We start from the raw sequence: 22,230 nt of genomic DNA, 5'->3' as shown, positions 1-22,230 counted from the left end.
CGCCTCTCGCATTTACTGTCTAACTTGAACTCGTCGTGTATTTTTTTTCTTTTCTTTTTTTTTTTTTTTTTGCTGCAACCAAGTTGCCTCTAAACTTTTTCCACTGTTACCATCAAAATGTCACAAAACTCCACAAAAGTAAAATACAATATTTTTTTTTTACTTCTATTAAATCATAAAAAAAAATAGAATAAATATGTTTTTTTTGTTTTTACACGATTTTCAATTTTTGTATAACACATTATTTGCGGTTTTTTTTATATATATATATATTGCATGTATGCTTATATACCACTGTTTGGTATGTCAATGTAATCAACAAATTGTTTTCATTCCATAGCAAACAACTCTGTGTAGAGTATTAAAAAAAAAAAAAAATCAATAATGACCTAAATTGACAGTGAGGATTGAAATTTTTTTTTTTCCATAGAAACTGAAAAAAAATTTTTTAATTACTTTTTTTTCTTTCTACGATTTATATTAATATTATTGAGAAATGTGAAACGTGTTTCCATCATTTTTTTTCCACAAGAAATCTCTCTTTTGAATTAATAATAATTTTAATTAATTTTTGATGAATTAATTTTTTCCTATGAATTAAATAAATATTAATCTTTTATTTTACCAATTAGCAAAAATTTAAATAATTCATTGCAAAAACTAACTCATTTTAATTAGTTATAAAATTTTTATGACAATTTAGATATTAGAGAAAAATGATATAAAACTGAGAAAGAGAATTTATAAATAATAAATAATTTTTTTAAAAAGAGTGTTTTTATATATATTTTGAAATAATCAATAATTTAAAGGATGAAAAAAATTTGTTGAATTAAAACAAAATATTAATATTAAAAATATATATATGAGTAAAATTTTATAATTCTAAAATATGAGATATTGAAATAACATGATTTTTATTTATATATGTTGAAATAGTTATTTGAGTATTATGCAAGCAAAAAAAAAAAAAAACTCGTTTGAAAATCCTCTCAAACACATATTTTAATTGGCAGATTTAAAAATACACTCTGAATATTTATCTGTAAATAGTACTTCAACAACTCTATTTCAAAATTCGTAAAATAAGTTATCAAAAAGTTAATTTCATTCAAATACAGAACTTTTCCTATAATTTTCGTAATTATATTTAAAGAAGGAGAAACAAATTTTTAATTAAATATTTCAAATTCGTGTAATTTTAGTATATAGAAGTAGTGTAAACCGTTTTTAGTCAGACAGAGAGATGAAAATTTGATTTTAGTTATTTCACTCACAAACTTTTGGATAATTTTTGTAAATCAGTAGTAAAACATGATTTTAGTCAGACGAAGCAAATTAAACAAGTTGTAATTTCAGATGTTCATTACATGAACATTTTGCTTCCTCTTTACGATCAGCAAAAAAATTTGCTTCCTCGTGGAGAAAGCAAAGTTTTATTGCTAAAATGTGAATTTCTGATTTTTTAACTTTCATTAATTCTTTAAATTTACTTCAAATGTATACTTTATATATATCGATCAATTCGTCTTGACGTAAGGAATACGATTTTATTATATATAACTTTAATTTTTCCATTTAAAAATTTTTTCGATTAAAAAAAAATTTTTGGAAAAAAGACGATAAAAATTTTTTTTTGAGGTATTTTTAAAAATCCTTTGTTGAGATTTGAGATATTAATATGATAAATGAGCCTACTAAAATTTATCTAAATCCATTAAAACCTGTTAAAGTTATCTTCTAAACAAAAAAGGGATCCACACACACACACACACACATACATACAACCGGACAATTGATCAGGATCTCATATAACATGTTTCTATAAAGAAAAAAATTGGTTTTCGCCACTTTGAAAAGTTTTATAAACGAAAGGACTACAAAGTTTCCTCCACGAGGAAGCAAAAATAGTCAAAAAGTTTCGAACAAAAAATGTATAGCGCACTTTTTGATGGGTGCAGTGGATGCTGAGCTACACTCAGATAAATTTTTTAAAAAATTTCGAAAAATTAAATTTGGGAGATAATTGATCGGGAATACCGCCAAAGTCTTAACCAGGGCAAAAAATGTATGGCGCACTTTTTGATTGGTCCAGCGGATGCGGAGCTACACTCAGATAAATTTTTTAAAAAATTTCGAAAAATTAAATTTAGGAGATAATTGATCGGGAATACCGCCAAAGTCTTAACCCGGGAGTCTCAAACAAAAAATGTATGGCGCAATTTTTGATTGGTCCAGCGGATGCTGAGCTACACTCAGATAAATTTTTTTAAAAATTTCGAAAAATTAAATTTAAGAGATAATTGATCGGGAATACCGCAAGAGTCTTAAAAGGGGAGTCTCGAACAAAAAATGTATGGCGCACTTTTTGATTGGTCCAGCAGATGCTGAGCTACACTCAGATAAATTTTTTAAAAAATTTCGAAAAATTAAATTTTCGAGATAATTGATCTGGAATACCGCCAAAGTCTTAACCCGGAAGTCTCGAACAAAAAATGTATGGCGCACTTTTTGATTGGTCCAGCGGATGCTGAGCTACACTCAGATAAATTTTTTAAAAAATTTCGAAAAATTAAATTTGGGAGATAATTGATCGGGAATACCGCCAAAGTCTTAACCCGGGAGTCTCGAACAAAAAATGTATGGCGCACTTTTTGATTGGTCCAGCGGATGCGGAGCTACAATCAGATAAATTTTTTAAAAAATTTTAAAAAATTAAATTTGCGAGATAATTTGTCGGGAATACCGCAAAAGTCTTAACCCAGGAGTCTCGAACAAAAAATGTATGCCGCACTTTTTGATTGGTCCAGCGGATGCTGAGCTACACTAGAAAACAAATTCGGAAAATTTTTCGAAAAATTAAATTTTCAAGATAATCGTTCTGGAATACCGCCAAAAAAATAGGGAAATAGTTTCGAACAAAAAATGTATGGCGCACTTTTTGATTGGTCCAGCGGATGCTGAGCTACACTCAGATAAATTTTTTAAAAAATTTCGAAAAATTAAATTTGGGAGATAATTGATCGGGAACACCGCCAAAGTCTTAACCCGGGAGTCTCGAACAAAAAATGTATGGCGCACTTTTTGATGGGTGCAGTGGATGCTGAGCTACACTCAGATAAATTTTTTAAAAAATTTCGAAAAATTAAATTTGGGAGATAATTGATCGGGAATACCGCCAAAGTCTTAACACGGGAGTCTCGAACAAAAAATGTATAGCGCACTTTTTGATTGGTCCAGCGGATGCTGAGCTACACTCAGATAAATTTTTTAAAAAATTTCGAAAAATTAAATTTGGGAGATAATTGATCGGGAATACCGCCAAAGTCTTAACCCGGGAGTCTCGAACAAAAAATGTATAGCGCACTTTTTGATTGGTCCAGCGGATGCTGAGCTACACTCAGATAAATTTTTTAAAAAATTTCGAAAAATTAAATTTGGGAGATAATTGATCGGGAATACCGCCAAAGTCTTAACCCGGGAGTCTCGAACAAAAAATGTATGGCGCACTTTTTAATTGGTCCAGCGGATGCGGAGCTACAATCAGATAAATTTTTTAAAAAATTTTAAAAAATTAAATTTGCGAGATAATTTGTCGGGAATACCGCAAAAGTCTTAACCCGGGAGTCTCGAACAAAAAATGTATGGTGCAATTTTTGATTGGTCCAGCGGATGCTGAGCTACACTCAGATAAATTTTTTAAAAAATTTCGAAAAATTAAATTTAGGAGATAATTGATCGGGAATACCGCCAAAGTCTTAACCCGGGAGTCTCAAACAAAAAATGTATGGCGCAATTTTTGATTGGTCCAGCGGATGCTGAGCTACACTCAGATAAATTTTTTTAAAAATTTCGAAAAATTAAATTTAAGAGATAATTGATCGGGAATACCGCAAGAGTCTTAAAAGGGGAGTCTCGAACAAAAAATGTATGGCGCACTTTTTGATTGGTCCAGCAGATGCTGAGCTACACTCAGATAAATTTTTTAAAAAATTTCGAAAAATTAAATTTTCGAGATAATTGATCTGGAATACCGCCAAAGTCTTAACCCGGAAGTCTCGAACAAAAAATGTATGGCGCACTTTTTGATTGGTCCAGCGGATGCTGAGCTACACTCAGATAAATTTTTTAAAAAATTTCGAAAAATTAAATTTGGGAGATAATTGATCGGGAATACCGCCAAAGTCTTAACCCGGGAGTCTCGAACAAAAAATGTATGGCGCACTTTTTGATTGGTCCAGCGGATGCGGAGCTACAATCAGATAAATTTTTTAAAAAATTTTAAAAAATTAAATTTGCGAGATAATTTGTCGGGAATACCGCAAAAGTCTTAACCAGGGAGTCTCGAACAAAAAATGTATGGTGCACTTTTTGATTGGTCCAGCGGATGCTGAGCTACACTCAGATAAATTTTTTAAAAAATTTCGAAAAATTAAATTTAGGAGATAATTGATCGGGAATACCGCCAAAGTCTTAACCCGGGAGTCTCAAACAAAAAATGTATGGCGCAATTTTTGATTGGTCCAGCGGATGCTGAGCTACACTCAGATAAATTTTTTTAAAAATTTCGAAAAATTAAATTTAAGAGATAATTGATCGGGAATACCGCAAGAGTCTTAACCCGGGAGTCTCGAACAAAAAATGTATGGCGCACTTTTTGATTGGTCCAGCGGATGCTGAGCTACACTCAGATAAATTTTTTAAAAAATTTCGAAAAATTAAATTTTCGAGATAATTGATCTGGAATACCGCCAAAGTCTTAACCCGGAAGTCTCGAACAAAAAATGTATGGCGCACTTTTTGATTGGTCCAGCGGATGCTGACCTACACTCAGATAAATTTTTTAAAAAATTAAATTTGGGAGATAATTGATCGGGAATACCGCCAAAGTCTTAACCCGGGAGTCTCGAACAAAAAATGTATGGCGCACTTTTTGATTGGTCCTGCGGATGCTGAGCTACACTCAGATAAATTTTTTAAAAAATTTCGAAAAATTAAATTTGAGAGATAATTGATCGGGAATACCGCCAAAGTCCTAACCCGGGAGTCTCGAACAAAAAATGTATGGCGCACTTTCTGATTGGTCCAGCGGATGCGGAGCTACAATCAGATAAATTTTTTAAAAAATTTTAAAAAATTAAATTTGCGAGATAATTTGTCGGGAATACCGCAAAAGTCTTAACCCGGGAGTCTCGAACAAAAAATATATGGCGCACTTTTTGATTGGTCCAGCGGATGTTGAGCTACACTCAGATAAATTTTTTAAAAAATTTTGAAAAATTAAATTTTCGAGATAATTGATCGGGAATACCGCCAAAGTCTTAACCCGGGAGTCTCGAACAAAAAATGTATTGCGCACTTTTTGATTGGTCTAGCGGATGCTGAGCTACACTCAGAAAATTTTTTTAAAAAATTTCGAAAAATTAAATTTGGGAGATAATTGATCGGGAATACCGCAAGAGTCTTAACCCAGAAGTCTCGAACAAAAAATGTATGGCGCACTTTTTGATTGGTCCAGCGGATGCTGAGCTACACTCAGATAAATTTTTTTAAAAATTTCGAAAAATTAAATTTAAGAGATAATTGATCGGGAATACCGCAAGAGTCTTAACCCGGGAGTCTCGAACAAAAAATGTATGGCGCACTTTTTGATTGGTCCAGCGGATGCTGAGCTACACTCAGATAAATTTTTTAAAAAATTTCGAAAAATTAAATTTAGGAGATAATTGATCGGGAATACCGCCAAAGTCTTAACCCGGGAGTCTTAAACAAAAAATGTATGGCGCAATTTTTGATTGGTCCAGCGGATGCTGAGCTACACTCAGATAAATTTTTTAAAAAATTTCGAAAAATTAAATTTGAGAGATAATTGATCGGGAATAACGCCAAAGTCCTAACCCGGGAGTCTCGAACAAAAAATGTATGGCGCACTTTTTGATTGGTCCAGCGGATGCGGAGCTACAATCAGATAAATTTTTTAAAAAATTTTAAAAAATTAAATTTGCGAGATAATTTGTCGGGAATACCGCAAAAGTCTTAACCCGGGAGTCTCGAACAAAAAATATATGGCGCACTGTTTGATTGGTCCAGCGGATGTTGAGCTACACTCAGATAAATTTTTTAAAAAATTTTGAAAAATTAAATTTTCGAGATAATTGATCGGGAATACCGCCAAAGTCTTAACCCGGGAGTCTCGAACAAAAAATGTATGGCGCACTTTTTGATTGGTCCAGCGGATGCTGAGCTACACTCAGAAAAATTTTTTAAAAAATTTCGAAAAATTAAATTTGGGAGATAATTGATCGGGAATACCGCAAGAGTCTTAACCCAGGAGTCTCGAACAAAAAATGTATGGCGCACTTTTTGATTGGTCCAGCGGATGCTGAGCTACACTCAGATAAATTTTTTAAAAAATTTCGAAAAATTAAATTTGGGAGATAATTGATCGGGAATACCGCCAAAGTCTTAACCCGGGAGTCTCGAACAGAAAATGTATGGCGCACTTTTTGATTGGTACAGCGGATGCTGAGCTACACTCAGATAAATTTTTTTAAAAATTTTGAAAAATTAAATTTGCGAGATAATAGATCGGAAATGCCGCCAAAGTCTTAACCCGGGAGTCTCGAACAAAAAATGTATGGCGCACTTTTTGATTGGTCCTGCGGATGCTGAGCTACACTCAGATAAATTTTTTAAAAAATTTCGAAAAATTAAATTTGAGAGATAATTGATCGGGAATACCGCCAAAGTCCTAACCCGGGAGTCTCGAACAAAAAATGTATGGCGCACTTTCTGATTGGTCCAGCGGATGCGGAGCTACAATCAGATAAATTTTTTAAAAAATTTTAAAAAATTAAATTTGCGAGATAATTTGTCGGGAATACCGCAAAAGTCTTAACCCGGGAGTCTCGAACAAAAAATATATGGCGCACTTTTTGATTGGTCCAGCGGATGTTGAGCTACACTCAGATAAATTTTTTAAAAAATTTTGAAAAATTAAATTTTCGAGATAATTGATCGGGAATACCGCCAAAGTCTTAACCCGGGAGTCTCGAACAAAAAATGTATTGCGCACTTTTTGATTGGTCTAGCGGATGCTGAGCTACACTCAGAAAATTTTTTTAAAAAATTTCGAAAAATTAAATTTGGGAGATAATTGATCGGGAATACCGCAAGAGTCTTAACCCAGAAGTCTCGAACAAAAAATGTATGGCGCACTTTTTGATTGGTCCAGCGGATGCTGAGCTACACTCAGATAAATTTTTTTAAAAATTTCGAAAAATTAAATTTAAGAGATAATTGATCGGGAATACCGCAAGAGTCTTAACCCGGGAGTCTCGAACAAAAAATGTATGGCGCACTTTTTGATTGGTCCAGCGGATGCTGAGCTACACTCAGATAAATTTTTTAAAAAATTTCGAAAAATTAAATTTAGGAGATAATTGATCGGGAATACCGCCAAAGTCTTAACCCGGGAGTCTTAAACAAAAAATGTATGGCGCAATTTTTGATTGGTCCAGCGGATGCTGAGCTACACTCAGATAAATTTTTTAAAAAATTTCGAAAAATTAAATTTGAGAGATAATTGATCGGGAATAACGCCAAAGTCCTAACCCGGGAGTCTCGAACAAAAAATGTATGGCGCACTTTTTGATTGGTCCAGCGGATGCGGAGCTACAATCAGATAAATTTTTTAAAAAATTTTAAAAAATTAAATTTGCGAGATAATTTGTCGGGAATACCGCAAAAGTCTTAACCCGGGAGTCTCGAACAAAAAATATATGGCGCACTGTTTGATTGGTCCAGCGGATGTTGAGCTACACTCAGATAAATTTTTTAAAAAATTTTGAAAAATTAAATTTTCGAGATAATTGATCGGGAATACCGCCAAAGTCTTAACCCGGGAGTCTCGAACAAAAAATGTATGGCGCACTTTTTGATTGGTCCAGCGGATGCTGAGCTACACTCAGAAAAATTTTTTAAAAAATTTCGAAAAATTAAATTTGGGAGATAATTGATCGGGAATACCGCAAGAGTCTTAACCCAGGAGTCTCGAACAAAAAATGTATGGCGCACTTTTTGATTGGTCCAGCGGATGCTGAGCTACACTCAGATAAATTTTTTAAAAAATTTCGAAAAATTAAATTTGGGAGATAATTGATCGGGAATACCGCCAAAGTCTTAACCCGGGAGTCTCGAACAGAAAATGTATGGCGCACTTTTTGATTGGTACAGCGGATGCTGAGCTACACTCAGATAAATTTTTTTAAAAATTTTGAAAAATTAAATTTGCGAGATAATAGATCGGAAATGCCGCCAAAGTCTTAACCCGGGAGTGTCGACCAAAAAATTTATGGCGCACTTTTTGATTGGTCCAGCGGATGCGGAGCTACAATCAGATAAATTTTTTAAAAAATTTTAAAAAATTAAATTTGCGAGATAATTTGTCGGGAATACCGCAAAAGTCTTAACCAGGGAGTCTCGAACAAAAAATGTATGGTGCACTTTTTGATTGGTCCAGCGGATGCTGAGCTACACTCAGATAAATTTTTTAAAAAATTTCGAAAAATTAAATTTAGGAGATAATTGATCGGGAATACCGCCAAAGTCTTAACCCGGGAGTCTCAAACAAAAAATGTATGGCGCAATTTTTGATTGGTCCAGCGGATGCTGAGCTACACTCAGATAAATTTTTTTAAAAATTTCGAAAAATTAAATTTAAGAGATAATTGATCGGGAATACCGCAAGAGTCTTAACCCGGGAGTCTCGAACAAAAAATGTATGGCGCACTTTTTGATTGGTCCAGCGGATGCTGAGCTACACTCAGATAAATTTTTTAAAAAATTTCGAAAAATTAAATTTTCGAGATAATTGATCTGGAATACCGCCAAAGTCTTAACCCGGAAGTCTCGAACAAAAAATGTATGGCGCACTTTTTGATTGGTCCAGCGGATGCTGAGCTACACTCAGATAAATTTTTTAAAAAATTTCGAAAAATTAAATTTGAGAGATAATTGATCGGGAATAACGCCAAAGTCCTAACCCGGGAGTCTCGAACAAAAAATGTATGGCGCACTTTTTGATTGGTCCAGCGGATGCGGAGCTACAATCAGATAAATTTTTTAAAAAATTTCGAAAAATTAAATTTGAGAGATAATTGATCGGGAATACCGCCAAAGTCCTAACCCGGGAGTCTCGAACAAAAAATGTATGGCGCACTTTTTGATTGGTCCAGCGGATGCTGAGCTACACTCAGATAAATTTTTTAAAAAATTTCGAAAAATTAAATTTAAGAGATAATTGATCGGGAATACCGCAAGAGTCTTAACCCTGGAGTCTCGAACAAAAAATGTATGGCGCACTTTTTGATTGGTCCAGCGGATGCTGAGCTACACTCAGATAAATTTTTTAAAAAATTTCGAAAAATTAAATTTAGGAGATAATTGATCGGGAATACCGCCAAAGTCTTAACCCGGGAGTCTTAAACAAAAAATGTATGGCGCAATTTTTGATTGGTCCAGCGGATGCTGAGCTACACTCAGATAAATTTTTTAAAAAATTTCGAAAAATTAAATTTGAGAGATAATTGATCGGGAATAACGCCAAAGTCCTAACCCGGGAGTCTCGAACAAAAAATGTATGGCGCACTTTTTGATTGGTCCAGCGGATGCGGAGCTACAATCAGATAAATTTTTTAAAAAATTTTAAAAAATTAAATTTGCGAGATAATTTGTCGGGAATACCGCAAAAGTCTTAACCCGGGAGTCTCGAACAAAAAATATATGGCGCACTGTTTGATTGGTCCAGCGGATGTTGAGCTACACTCAGATAAATTTTTTAAAAAATTTTGAAAAATTAAATTTTCGAGATAATTGATCGGGAATACCGCCAAAGTCTTAACCCGGGAGTCTCGAACAAGAAATGTATGGCGCACTTTTTGATTGGTCCAGCGGATGCTGAGCTACACTCAGAAAAATTTTTTAAAAAATTTCGAAAAATTAAATTTGGGAGATAATTGATCGGGAATACCGCAAGAGTCTTAACCCAGAAGTCTCGAACAAAAAATGTATGGCGCACTTTTTGATTGGTCCAGCGGATGCTGAGCTACACTCAGATAAATTTTTTAAAAAATTTCGAAAAATTAAATTTGGGAGATAATTGATCGGGAATACCGCAAGAGTCTTAACCCAGGAGTCTCGAACAAAAAATGTATGGCGCACTTTTTGATTGGTCCAGCGGATGCTGAGCTACACTCAGATAAATTTTTTAAAAAATTTCGAAAAATTAAATTTGGGAGATAATTGATCGGGAATACCGCCAAAGTCTTAACCCGGGAGTCTCGAACAGAAAATGTATGGCGCACTTTTTGATTGGTCCAGCGGATGCTGAGCTACACTCAGATAAATTTTTTTAAAAATTTTGAAAAATTAAATTTGCGAGATAATAGATCGGAAATGCCGCCAAAGTCTTAACCCGGGAGTGTCGACCAAAAAATTTATGGCGCACTTTTTGATTGGTCCAGCGGATGCGGAGCTACAATCAGATAAATTTTTTAAAAAATTTTAAAAAATTAAATTTGCGAGATAATTTGTCGGGAATACCGCAAAAGTCTTAACCAGGGAGTCTCGAACAAAAAATGTATGGTGCACTTTTTGATTGGTCCAGCGGATGCTGAGCTACACTCAGATAAATTTTTTAAAAAATTTCGAAAAATTAAATTTAGGAGATAATTGATCGGGAATACCGCCAAAGTCTTAACCCGGGAGTCTCAAACAAAAAATGTATGGCGCAATTTTTGATTGGTCCAGCGGATGCTGAGCTACACTCAGATAAATTTTTTTAAAAATTTCGAAAAATTAAATTTAAGAGATAATTGATCGGGAATACCGCAAGAGTCTTAACCCGGGAGTCTCGAACAAAAAATGTATGGCGCACTTTTTGATTGGTCCAGCGGATGCTGAGCTACACTCAGATAAATTTTTTAAAAAATTTCGAAAAATTAAATTTTCGAGATAATTGATCTGGAATACCGCCAAAGTCTTAACCCGGAAGTCTCGAACAAAAAATGTATGGCGCACTTTTTGATTGGTCCAGCGGATGCTGACCTACACTCAGATAAATTTTTTAAAAAATTTCGAAAAATTAAATTTGGGAGATAATTGATCGGGAATACCGCCAAAGTCTTAACCCGGGAGTCTCGAACAAAAAATGTATAACGCACTTTTTGATTGGTCCTGCGGATGCTGAGCAACACTCAGATAAATTTTTTAAAAAATTTCGAAAAATTAAATTTGAGAGATAATTGATCGGGAATACCGCCAAAGTCCTAACCCGGGAGTCTCGAACAAAAAATGTATGGCGCACTTTTTGATTGGTCCAGCGGATGCTGAGCTACACTCAGATAAATTTTTTAAAAAATTTCGAAAAATTAAATTTAAGAGATAATTGATCGGGAATACCGCAAGAGTCTTAACCCTGGAGTCTCGAACAAAAAATGTATGGCGCACTTTTTGATTGGTCCAGCGGATGCTGAGCTACACTCAGATAAATTTTTTAAAAAATTTCGAAAAATTAAATTTAGGAGATAATTGATCGGGAATACCGCCAAAGTCTTAACCCGGGAGTCTTAAACAAAAAATGTATGGCGCAATTTTTGATTGGTCCAGCGGATGCTGAGCTACACTCAGATAAATTTTTTAAAAAATTTCGAAAAATTAAATTTGAGAGATAATTGATCGGGAATAACGCCAAAGTCCTAACCCGGGAGTCTCGAACAAAAAATGTATGGCGCACTTTTTGATTGGTCCAGCGGATGCGGAGCTACAATCAGATAAATTTTTTAAAAAATTTTAAAAAATTAAATTTGCGAGATAATTTGTCGGGAATACCGCAAAAGTCTTAACCCGGGAGTCTCGAACAAAAAATATATGGCGCACTGTTTGATTGGTCCAGCGGATGTTGAGCTACACTCAGATAAATTTTTTAAAAAATTTTGAAAAATTAAATTTTCGAGATAATTGATCGGGAATACCGCCAAAGTCTTAACCCGGGAGTCTCGAACAAAAAATGTATGGCGCACTTTTTGATTGGTCCAGCGGATGCTGAGCTACACTCAGAAAAATTTTTTAAAAAATTTCGAAAAATTAAATTTAGGAGATAATTGATCGGGAATACCGCCAAAGTCTTAACCCGGGAGTCTCAAACAAAAAATGTATGGCGCAATTTTTGATTGGTCCAGCGGATGCTGAGCTACACTCAGATAAATTTTTTTAAAAATTTCGAAAAATTAAATTTAAGAGATAATTGATCGGGAATACCGCAAGAGTCTTAACCCGGGAGTCTCGAACAAAAAATGTATGGCGCACTTTTTGATTGGTCCAGCGGATGCTGAGCTACACTCAGATAAATTTTTTAAAAAATTTCGAAAAATTAAATTTTCGAGATAATTGATCTGGAATACCGCCAAAGTCTTAACCCGGAAGTCTCGAACAAAAAATGTATGGCGCACTTTTTGATTGGTCCAGCGGATGCTGAGCTACACTCAGATAAATTTTTTAAAAAATTTCGAAAAATTAAATTTAGGAGATAATTGATCGGGAATACCGCCAAAGTCTTAACCCGGGAGTCTCAAACAAAAAATGTATGGCGCAATTTTTGATTGGTCCAGCGGATGCTGAGCTACACTCAGATAAATTTTTTTAAAAATTTCGAAAAATTAAATTTAAGAGATAATTGATCGGGAATACCGCAAGAGTCTTAACCCGGGAGTCTCGAACAAAAAATGTATGGCGCACTTTTTGATTGGTCCAGCGGATGCTGAGCTACACTCAGATAAATTTTTTAAAAAATTTCGAAAAATTAAATTTGGGAGATAATTGATCGGGAATACCGCCAAAGTCTTAACCCGGAAGTCTCGAACAAAAAATGTATGGCGCACTTTTTGATTGGTCCAGCGGATGCTGAGCTATACTCAGATAAATTTTTTAGAAAATTTCGAAAAATTAAATTTGGGAGATAATTGATCGGGAATACCGCCAAAGTCCTACCCCGGGAGTCTCGAACAAAAAATGTATGGCGCACTTTTTGATTAGTCCAGCGGATGCGGAGCTACAATCAGATAAATTTTTTAAAAAATTTTAAAAAATTAAATTTGCGAGATAATTTGTCGGGAATACCGCAAAAGTCTTAACCCGGGAGTCTCGAACAAAAAATATATGGCGCACTTTTTGATTGGTCCAGCGGATGTTGAGCTACACTCAGATAAATTTTTTAAAAAATTTTGAAAAATTAAATTTTCGAGATAATTGATCGGGAATACCGCCAAAGTCTTAACCCGGGAGTCTCGAACAAAAAATGTATGGCGCACTTTTTGATTGGTCCAGCGGATGCTGAGCTACACTCAGAAAAATTTTTTAAAAAATTTCGAAAAATTAAATTTGGGAGATAATTGATCGGGAATACCGCAAGAGTCTTAACCCAGAAGTCTCGAACAAAAAATGTATGGCGCACTTTTTGATTGGTCCAGCGGATGCTGAGCTACACTCAGATAAATTTTTTAAAAAATTTCGAAAAATTAAATTTGGGAGATAATTGATCAGGAATACCGCAAGAGTCTTAACCCAGGAGTCTCGAACAAAAAATGTATGGCGCACTTTTTGATTGGTCCAGCGGATGCTGAGCTACACTCAGATAAATTTTTTAAAAAATTTCGAAAAATTAAATTTGGGAGATAATTGATCGGGAATACCGCCAAAGTCTTAACCCGGGAGTCTCGAACAGAAAATGTATGGCGCACTTTTTGATTGGTCCAGCGGATGCTGAGCTACACTCAGATAAATTTTTTTAAAAATTTTGAAAAATTAAATTTGCGAGATAATAGATCGGAAATGCCGCCAAAGTCTTAACCCGGGAGTCTCGAACAAAAAATGTATGGCGCACTTTTTGATTGGTCCAGCGGATGCGGAGCTACAATCAGATAAATTTTTTAAAAAATTTTAAAAAATTAAATTTGCGAGATAATTTGTCGGGAATACCGCAAAAGTCTTAACCCGGGAGTCTCGAACAAAAAATGTATGGTGCACTTTTTGATTGGTCCTGCGGATGCTGAGCTACACTCAGATAAATTTTTTAAAAAATTTCGAAAAATTAAATTTAGGAGATAATTGATCGGGAACACGGCCAAAGTCTTAACCCGGGAGTCTCAAACAAAAAATGTATGGCGCAATTTTTGATTGGTCCAGCGGATGCTGAGCTACACTCAGATAAATTTTTTAAAAAATTTCGAAAAATTAAATTTGGGAGATAATTGATCGGGAATACCGCAAGAGTCTTAACCCGGGAGTCTCGAACAAAAAATGTATGGCGCACTTTTTGATTGGTCAAGCGGATGCTGAGCTACACTCAGATAAATTTTTTAAAAAATTTCGAAAAATTAAATTTGGGAGATAATTGATCGGGAATACCGCCAAAGTCTTAACCCGGGAGTCTCGAACAGAAAATGTATGGCGCACTTTTTGATTGGTCCAGCGGATGCTGAGCTACACTCAGATAAATTTTTTTAAAAATTTTGAAAAATTAAATTTGCGAGATAATAGATCGGAAATGCCGCCAAAGTCTTAACCCGGGAGTCTCGACCAAAAAATTTATGGCGCACTTTTTGATTGGTCCAGCGGATGCGGAGCTACAATCAGATAAATTTTTTAAAAAATTTTTAAAAATTAAATTTGCGAGATAATTTGTCGGGAATACCGCAAAAGTCTTAACCAGGGAGTCTCGAACAAAAAATGTATGGTGCACTTTTTGATTGGTCCAGCGGATGCTGAGCTACACTCAGATAAATTTTTTAAAAAATTTCGAAAAATTAAATTTAGGAGATAATTGATCGGGAATACCGCCAAAGTCTTAACCCGGGAGTCTCAAACAAAAAATGTATGGCGCAATTTTTGATTGGTCCAGCGGATGCTGAGCTACACTCAGATAAATTTTTTTAAAAATTTCGAAAAATTAAATTTAAGAGATAATTGATCGGGAATACCGCAAGAGTCTTAACCCGGGAGTCTCGAACAAAAAATGTATGGCGCACTTTTTGATTGGTCCAGCGGATGCTGAGCTACACTCAGATAAATTTTTTAAAAAATTTCGAAAAATTAAATTTAGGAGATAATTGATCGGGAATACCGCCAAAGTCTTAACCCGGGAGTCTCAAACAAAAAATGTATGGCGCAATTTTTGATTGGTCCAGCGGATGCTGAGCTACACTCAGATAAATTTTTTTAAAAATTTCGAAAAATTAAATTTAAGAGATAATTGATCGGGAATACCGCAAGAGTCTTAACCCGGGAGTCTCGAACAAAAAATGTATGGCGCACTTTTTGATTGGTCCAGCGAATGCTGAGCTACACTCAGATAAATTTTTTAAAAAATTTCGATAAATTAAATTTTCGAGATAATTGATCTGGAATACCGCCAAAGTCTTAACCCGGAAGTCTCGAACAAAAAATGTATGGCGCACTTTTTGATTGGTCCAGCGGATGCTGAGCTACACTCAGATAAATTTTTTAGAAAATTTCGAAAAATTAAATTTGGGAGATAATTGATCAGGAATACCGCCAAAGTCCTACCCCGGGAGTCTCGAACAAAAAATGTATGGCGCACTTTTTGATTGGTCCAGCGGATGCGGAGCTACAATCAGATAAATTTTTTAAAAAATTTTAAAAAATTAAATTTGCGAGATAATTTGTCGGGAATACCGCAAAAGTCTTAACCCGGGAGTCTCGAACAAAAAATATATGGCGCACTTTTTGATTGGTCCAGCGGATGTTGAGCTACACTCAGATAAATTTTTTAAAAAATTTTGAAAAATTAAATTTTCGAGATAATTGATCGGGAATACCGCCAAAGTCTTAACCCGGGAGTCTCGAACAAAAAATGTATGGCGCACTTTTTGATTGGTCCAGCGGATGCTGAGCTACACTCAGAAAAATTTTTTAAAAAATTTCGAAAAATTAAATTTGGGAGATAATTGATCGGGAATACCGCAAGAGTCTTAACCCAGAAGTCTCGAACAAAAAATGTATGGCGCACTTTTTGATTGGTCCAGCGGATGCTGAGCTACACTCAGATAAATTTTTTAAAAAATTTCGAAAAATTAAATTTGGGAGATAATTGATCAGGAATACTGCAAGAGTCTTAACCCAGGAGTCTCGAACAAAAAATGTATGGCGCACTTTTTGATTGGTCCAGCGGATGCTGAGCTACACTCAGATAAATTTTTTAAAAAATTTCGAAAAATTAAATTTGGGAGATAATTGATCGGGAATACCGCCAAAGTCTTAACCCGGGAGTCTCGAACAGAAAATGTATGGCGCACTTTTTGATTGGTCCAGCGGATGCTGAGCTACACTCAGATAAATTTTTTTAAAAATTTTGAAAAATTAAATTTGCGAGATAATAGATCGGAAATGCCGCCAAAGTCTTAACCCGGGAGTCTCGAACAAAAAATGTATGGCGCACTTTTTGATTGGTCCAGCGGATGCGGAGCTACAATCAGATAAATTTTTTAAAAAATTTTAAAAAATTAAATTTGCGAGATAATTTGTCGGGAATACCGCAAAAGTCTTAACCCGGGAGTCTCGAACAAAAAATGTATGGTGCACTTTTTGATTGGTCCTGCGGATGCTGAGCTACACTCAGATAAATTTTTTAAAAAATTTCGAAAAATTAAATTTAGGAGATAATTGATCGGGAACACGGCCAAAGTCTTAACCCGGGAGTCTCAAACAAAAAATGTATGGCGCAATTTTTGATTGGTCCAGCGGATGCTGAGCTACACTCAGATAAATTTTTTAAAAAATTTCGAAAAATTAAATTTGGGAGATAATTGATCGGGAATACCGCAAGAGTCTTAACCCGGGAGTCTCGAACAAAAAATGTATGGCGCACTTTTTGATTGGTCCAGCGGATGCTGAGCTACACTCAGATAAATTTTTTAAAAAATTTTGAAAAATTAAATTTTCGAGATAATCGCTCCGGAATATCCCCAAAGTAGTTAGAAGAAAGTTCTGAATAAAAAATGTATGGGTCACTTTTTGATTGGTCCAGCGGATGCTGAGCTACACTCAGATAAATTTTTTAAAAAATTTCGAAAAATTAAATTTGGGAGATAATTGATCGGGAATACCGCCAAAGTCTTAACCCGGGAGTCTCGAACAAAAAATGTATGGCGCACTTTTTGATTGGTCCAGCGGATGCTGAGCTACACTCAGATAAATTTTTTAAAAAATTTCGAAAAATAAAATTTGGGAGATAATTGATCGGGAATACCGCCAAAGTCTTAACCCGGGAGTCTCGAACAAAAAATGTATGGCGCACTTTTTGATTGGTCCAGCGGATGCTGAGCTACACTCAGATAAATTTTTTAAAAAATTTTGAAAAATTAAATTTTCGAGATAATCGCTCCGGAATATCCCCAAAGTAGTTAGAAGAAAGTTCTGAATAAAAAATGTATGGGTCACTTTTTGATTGGTCCAGCGGATGCTGAGCTACACTCAGATAAATTTTTTAAAAAATTTCGAAAAATTAAATTTGGGAGATAATTGATCGGGAATACCGCCAAAGTCTTAACCCGGGAGTCTCGAACAAAAAATGTATGGCGCACTTTTTGATTGGTCCAGCGGATGCTGAGCTACACTCAGATAAATTTTTTAAAAAATTTCGAAAAATAAAATTTGGGAGATAATTGATCGGGAATACCGCCAAAGTCTTAACCCGGGAGTCTCGAACAAAAAATGTATGGCGCACTTTTTGATTGGTCCAGCGGATGCTGAGCTACACTCAGATAAATTTTTTAAAAAATTTCGAAAAATTAAATTTGGGAGATAATTGATCGGGAATACCGCCAAAGTCCTAACCCGGGAATCTCGAACAAAAAATGTATGGCGCACTTTTTGATTGGTCCAGCGGATGCGGTGCTACAATCAGATAAATTTTTTAAAAAATTTTAAAAAATTAAATTTGCGAGATAATTTGTCGGGAATACCGCAAAAGTCTTAACCCGGGAGTCTCGAACAAAAAATGTATGGCGCACTTTTTGATTGGTCCAGCGGATGCTGAGCTACACTCAGATAAATTTTTTAAAAAATTTTAAAAAATTAAATTTGCGATATAATCGCTCCGGAATATCCCCAAAGTAGTTAGAAGAAAGTTCTGAATAAAAAATGTATGGGTCACTTTTTGATTGGTCCAGCGGATGCTGAGCTACACTCAAAAATAATTTGGAAAAATTTCAAAAAATTAAATTCGCTAGATAATCTTTCGGGATTAGAAGAATGTTTTGAACAAAAAATGTATGGCGCACTTTTTGATTGGTCCAGCGGATGCTGAGCTAAACTAGAAAACAAATTCGGAAAAATTTTCGAAAAATTAAATTCGCGAGATAATCGTTCGGGAATACCACCAATAAAATAGGGAAAAAGTTTCGAACAAAAAATGTATGGCGCACTTTTTGATTGGTCTAGTGGATGATGAGCTACACTCAAAAATATTTTGGAAAAATTTTCAAAAAATTAAATTCGCGAGATAATCGTTCGGGACTACCGCCAAAAAAAATTTTTGGAAAAAAGACGATAAAAATTTTTTTTTGAGGTATTTTTAAAAATCCTTTTGTCAGATTTGAGATATTAATATGATAAATGTGCCTTCCCAGATCCGAGTAGAGGAAGACCATTTTTACCACCAAAAACGCATCCAAAAGCATAAAAAAACTTACCAAAAAAAATCAATTTTTCTTAGGCAGACGATTTTATTGCATTTTCTTGCACAAAATACACCGAAAAGTGTAGAAAAAAATTGACACCCAGATCCGAGTAGAGGAAGACCCTTTTTACCACCAAAAACGCATCCAAAAGCATAAAAAACTTACCAAAAAGTTGTAAATTCAGATGTTCATTACATGAACATTTTGCTTCCTCTTTACGATCAGCAAAAAAATTTGCTTCCTCGTGGAGAAAGGAAAATTTTATTGACAAAATGTGAATTTTTGATTTTTTAACTTTCATTAATTCTTTAAATTTACCTCAAATGAATACTTTATATATGTCGATCGATTCGTCTTGACGTAAAGAATACGATTGTATTATATATAACATTAAATTTTTCTATTTAAAAATTTTTGGAAAAAAGACCATAAAATTTTTATTTTTGGAGTATTTTTCAAAATCCTTTGGTCAGATTTGAGATATTAATATGATAAATGAGCCTACGAAATTTTATCTAAATCCATTAAAACCTGTTAAAGTTATCTTCTAAACAAAAAAGGGATCCACACACACACACACATACACACACACACATACATACATCCGGACAATTGATCAGGATCTCATATAACATGTTTCTATAAAGAAAAAAATTTGTTTCCGCCACTTTGAAAAGTTTTATAAACGAAAGGACTACAAAGCTTCCTCCACGAGGAAGCAAAATTAATTGCTTTCAGTTATTGTGCTTTGATTTTTTTTTTTTTGCTTTTTTTATTTCAGTTTTAGTTCTGTTTTAGATAAAAAAAGGTATTTTAGTATTTCAGTAGTACAAACCGGTTGCAGTCAGACATTCATGTTCACATTTCTGAAATTTTTGCTATTAGTAGTAAAATACAGTTTTAGTCAGACCGAACATTGAATATTTGCATAATTTTATTATTTTAGTACTAGGAGCTAATTTTAGTCAGACAGATATTTTTTCGAAATCTTTGTTTATTCGAAGTAGTAGAAATTTGATTTAGTCAGACATTGAAAGTTTTGACTAATTTTAGTACTTTGCGACCATTCATTAATTACGTAAGGACGATTTTGGCTAATTTTGACCCTCCCCCTATGCCCATGTAAGAATACATAAGATTTTTCGAACCCCTTCCCCCTCCCTCTTCTTTCGTAAGTTTTTAACAATATTAATGTAATAAAAAAATTAATTACAAACAATACAAATGGAAAATACTTGGCAAAATCTTACGTAAGAATAGCTTATACCCCCCCACCACTCGACGTAAGACCATGTACAGATTTTATAAACCCCCCCTCCCCCTAAGAACCCTTACGTAATTAATGAATGGCCCCCTTAGTGTAAGGCTTATTTTAGAAATCTTGAATATAATGTTTTTTAATAAAATTTGTAGTAGTATAAGGTAATTTTAGTCAGGCGGAGCTTTTCATATTTTTGGAAATTTTGTCATAAGTAGTAAAATACAGATTTAGTCAGACAGAGCATTTTCAAATTCTGTATGATTTTGTTATCAGTAGTAAAAGTCTATTTTAGTCAGACAAAAACTTTTTAGGATTTTTTATAATATTAGTAATATAGTGCAGTGCTAAAGAGGTATTGACTAATTTTTAGTATTTCAGTAGTACAAGCCGGTTTGAGTCAGGCAGAGCTTTTTCTATTTCTGACAGTTATGTTAATAGTAGTAAAATACAGATTTAGTCAGACAGAGCTTTTTCTATTTATGAAATTTTTTTTATCAGTAGTAAAGTACAGTTTTAGTCAGACAAAACGTTTAGTATTTCTTTTCTAGTTTATACTTTTATTATTTTAGTAGTAAAAACTGATTTTAGTCAGACAGGTTATTCTCCTGCTTTTTTTAGAAGTAGTAAAAGTATATTTTAGTCAGACAAAAACTTTTTAGGATTTTTTATAATATTAGTACTATAGTGCAGTGCTAATGAGGTATAGACTAGTTTTTAGTATTTCAGTAGTACAATCCGGTTTTAGTCAGACAGAGCTTTTTCTATTTCTGCACACTAAAAAAGAAATCTTGATTTCAGCCTATTTTTGAGGCTGAATTTAAGGTGTAAATGGAGTCAGACCAATTAAAAAAGGACAGACTTATGCAAAATATATGGGCTTAATTTAAGGTGTAAACGGTTTAAGACTTTGTTTTTACTGTGTGACAGTTATGTTAATAGTAGAAAAATACAGATTTAGTCAGACAGAGCTTTTTTTATTTCTGAAATTTTATTTATCAGTAGTAAAGTACAGTTTTAGTCAGACAAAATGTTAAGTATTTCCATAGTTTTATTATTTTAGTAGTAAAAACTGATTTTAGTCAGACAGAGCATTTTCAAATTTTGTATGTTTTTTTATCAGTAGTAAAATACAATTTTAGTCAGACAAAACGTTTAGTATTTCTTTTCTAGTTTATACTATTATTATTTTAGTAATAAAAACTGATTTTAGTCAGACAGGTTTTTCTCCTGCTTTTTTTAGAAGTAGTAAAAGTCTGTTTTAGTCAGACAAATTTTTCTCGCGGTTTTTTTAAAATTATTTATTAGTAAAAAAATATTCTAAAAATTTCCTTAATTATTTATAATTAATATATAATATAAAGTTAAAAATAAAATATATTTCTATAATAATAATTATTATAATGGAAAATATACTGTCAATTATTCACATTCGTGATCAATTTTGTCTGTTACAGTTCAAGGTCATGCCAATTTATTCACCCCTTCACTATTACTTTTAATATCAATGCTCCTATTGCGACAACAGTTAGTATATTGAATTAAAAAAAAAAAAATTTATAAAAATAGAGCAATGAATATGGATCCTGAGGCAATAAATGAATTCTATTCGTTCAATGCAGAGGAGAATAATACGACGCAGACAAAATGTAATTGAGAAGAAGGAACATACATTTCGTGACAAAAGACAATCATAGACTGCAATTTGAAAAGCGTTCTTCATAAAGCGAAGAGATGTAATCATCGATGTAAGTTAAGTACGCCCTCAAGTGATAATTCAAATATTAAATTTCATTCTCTTGCGGTTCATTAGAAATCAAATATTTAAAAGGCTTTTTTTTAAAAAAAAATATTTTTCCCAAATGAATGGAAAATTTCTTTTGTTAAAGAAATTTTTCAGCAAGAAATGAAAAAAAAAAATTTTTTTATGAATGATACATATCAGTTTGTAAAAAAAAAAATTGATACAATTTTTTCCATTTTTAATGCTTCCAAATATATTATAAAGAATAGAAATAGTTTTTTTTTACATTATAGTCTATTATTTCTTTTTTTTTCATTATTTTCTATAGATAGAAAAAATTTTCTTTATTTTTTTTTTTTTTTTGAACAATTTTTATTTGAAAATAAAGTGATAGAAAATTGAATGGAGATATACATAATATAAATATGTGAAAAATAAATTTTTGCCTTGTATAACACGGAAGTGCAGCATAT

At 33.5% G+C, this 22,230-nt stretch overlaps 1 protein-coding gene across 2 annotated transcripts in view; it reads left to right on the top strand.

The window, feature by feature from the left end:
• The window catches only part of LOC127287857 (cell adhesion molecule 1-like), a 76,414-nt gene extending 54,415 nt beyond the window's left edge, over positions 1-21,999 (top strand). For both annotated transcript variants that reach the window (XM_051314980.1, XM_051314979.1), the window contains exon 9: positions 21,471-21,999. In XM_051314980.1, coding sequence (XP_051170937.1) covers positions 21,471-21,553 — 83 coding nt within the window. In that variant the 3' untranslated portion in view covers positions 21,554-21,999. The remainder of the gene's footprint in view (positions 1-21,470) is intronic.
• The last annotated feature ends 231 nt before the right edge of the window (positions 22,000-22,230 follow it).

Source organism: Leptopilina boulardi, unplaced genomic scaffold (genome assembly GCF_019393585.1).
Source record: "Leptopilina boulardi isolate dan_hultmark-lab unplaced genomic scaffold, ZJU_Lbou_2.1 LbouV2_376, whole genome shotgun sequence".
Classification (NCBI taxonomy): domain Eukaryota; kingdom Metazoa; phylum Arthropoda; class Insecta; order Hymenoptera; family Figitidae; genus Leptopilina; species Leptopilina boulardi.
The sequence above is the reverse complement of the archived record's forward strand: the minus strand, read 5'-3'. Positions and strand labels throughout refer to the sequence as shown.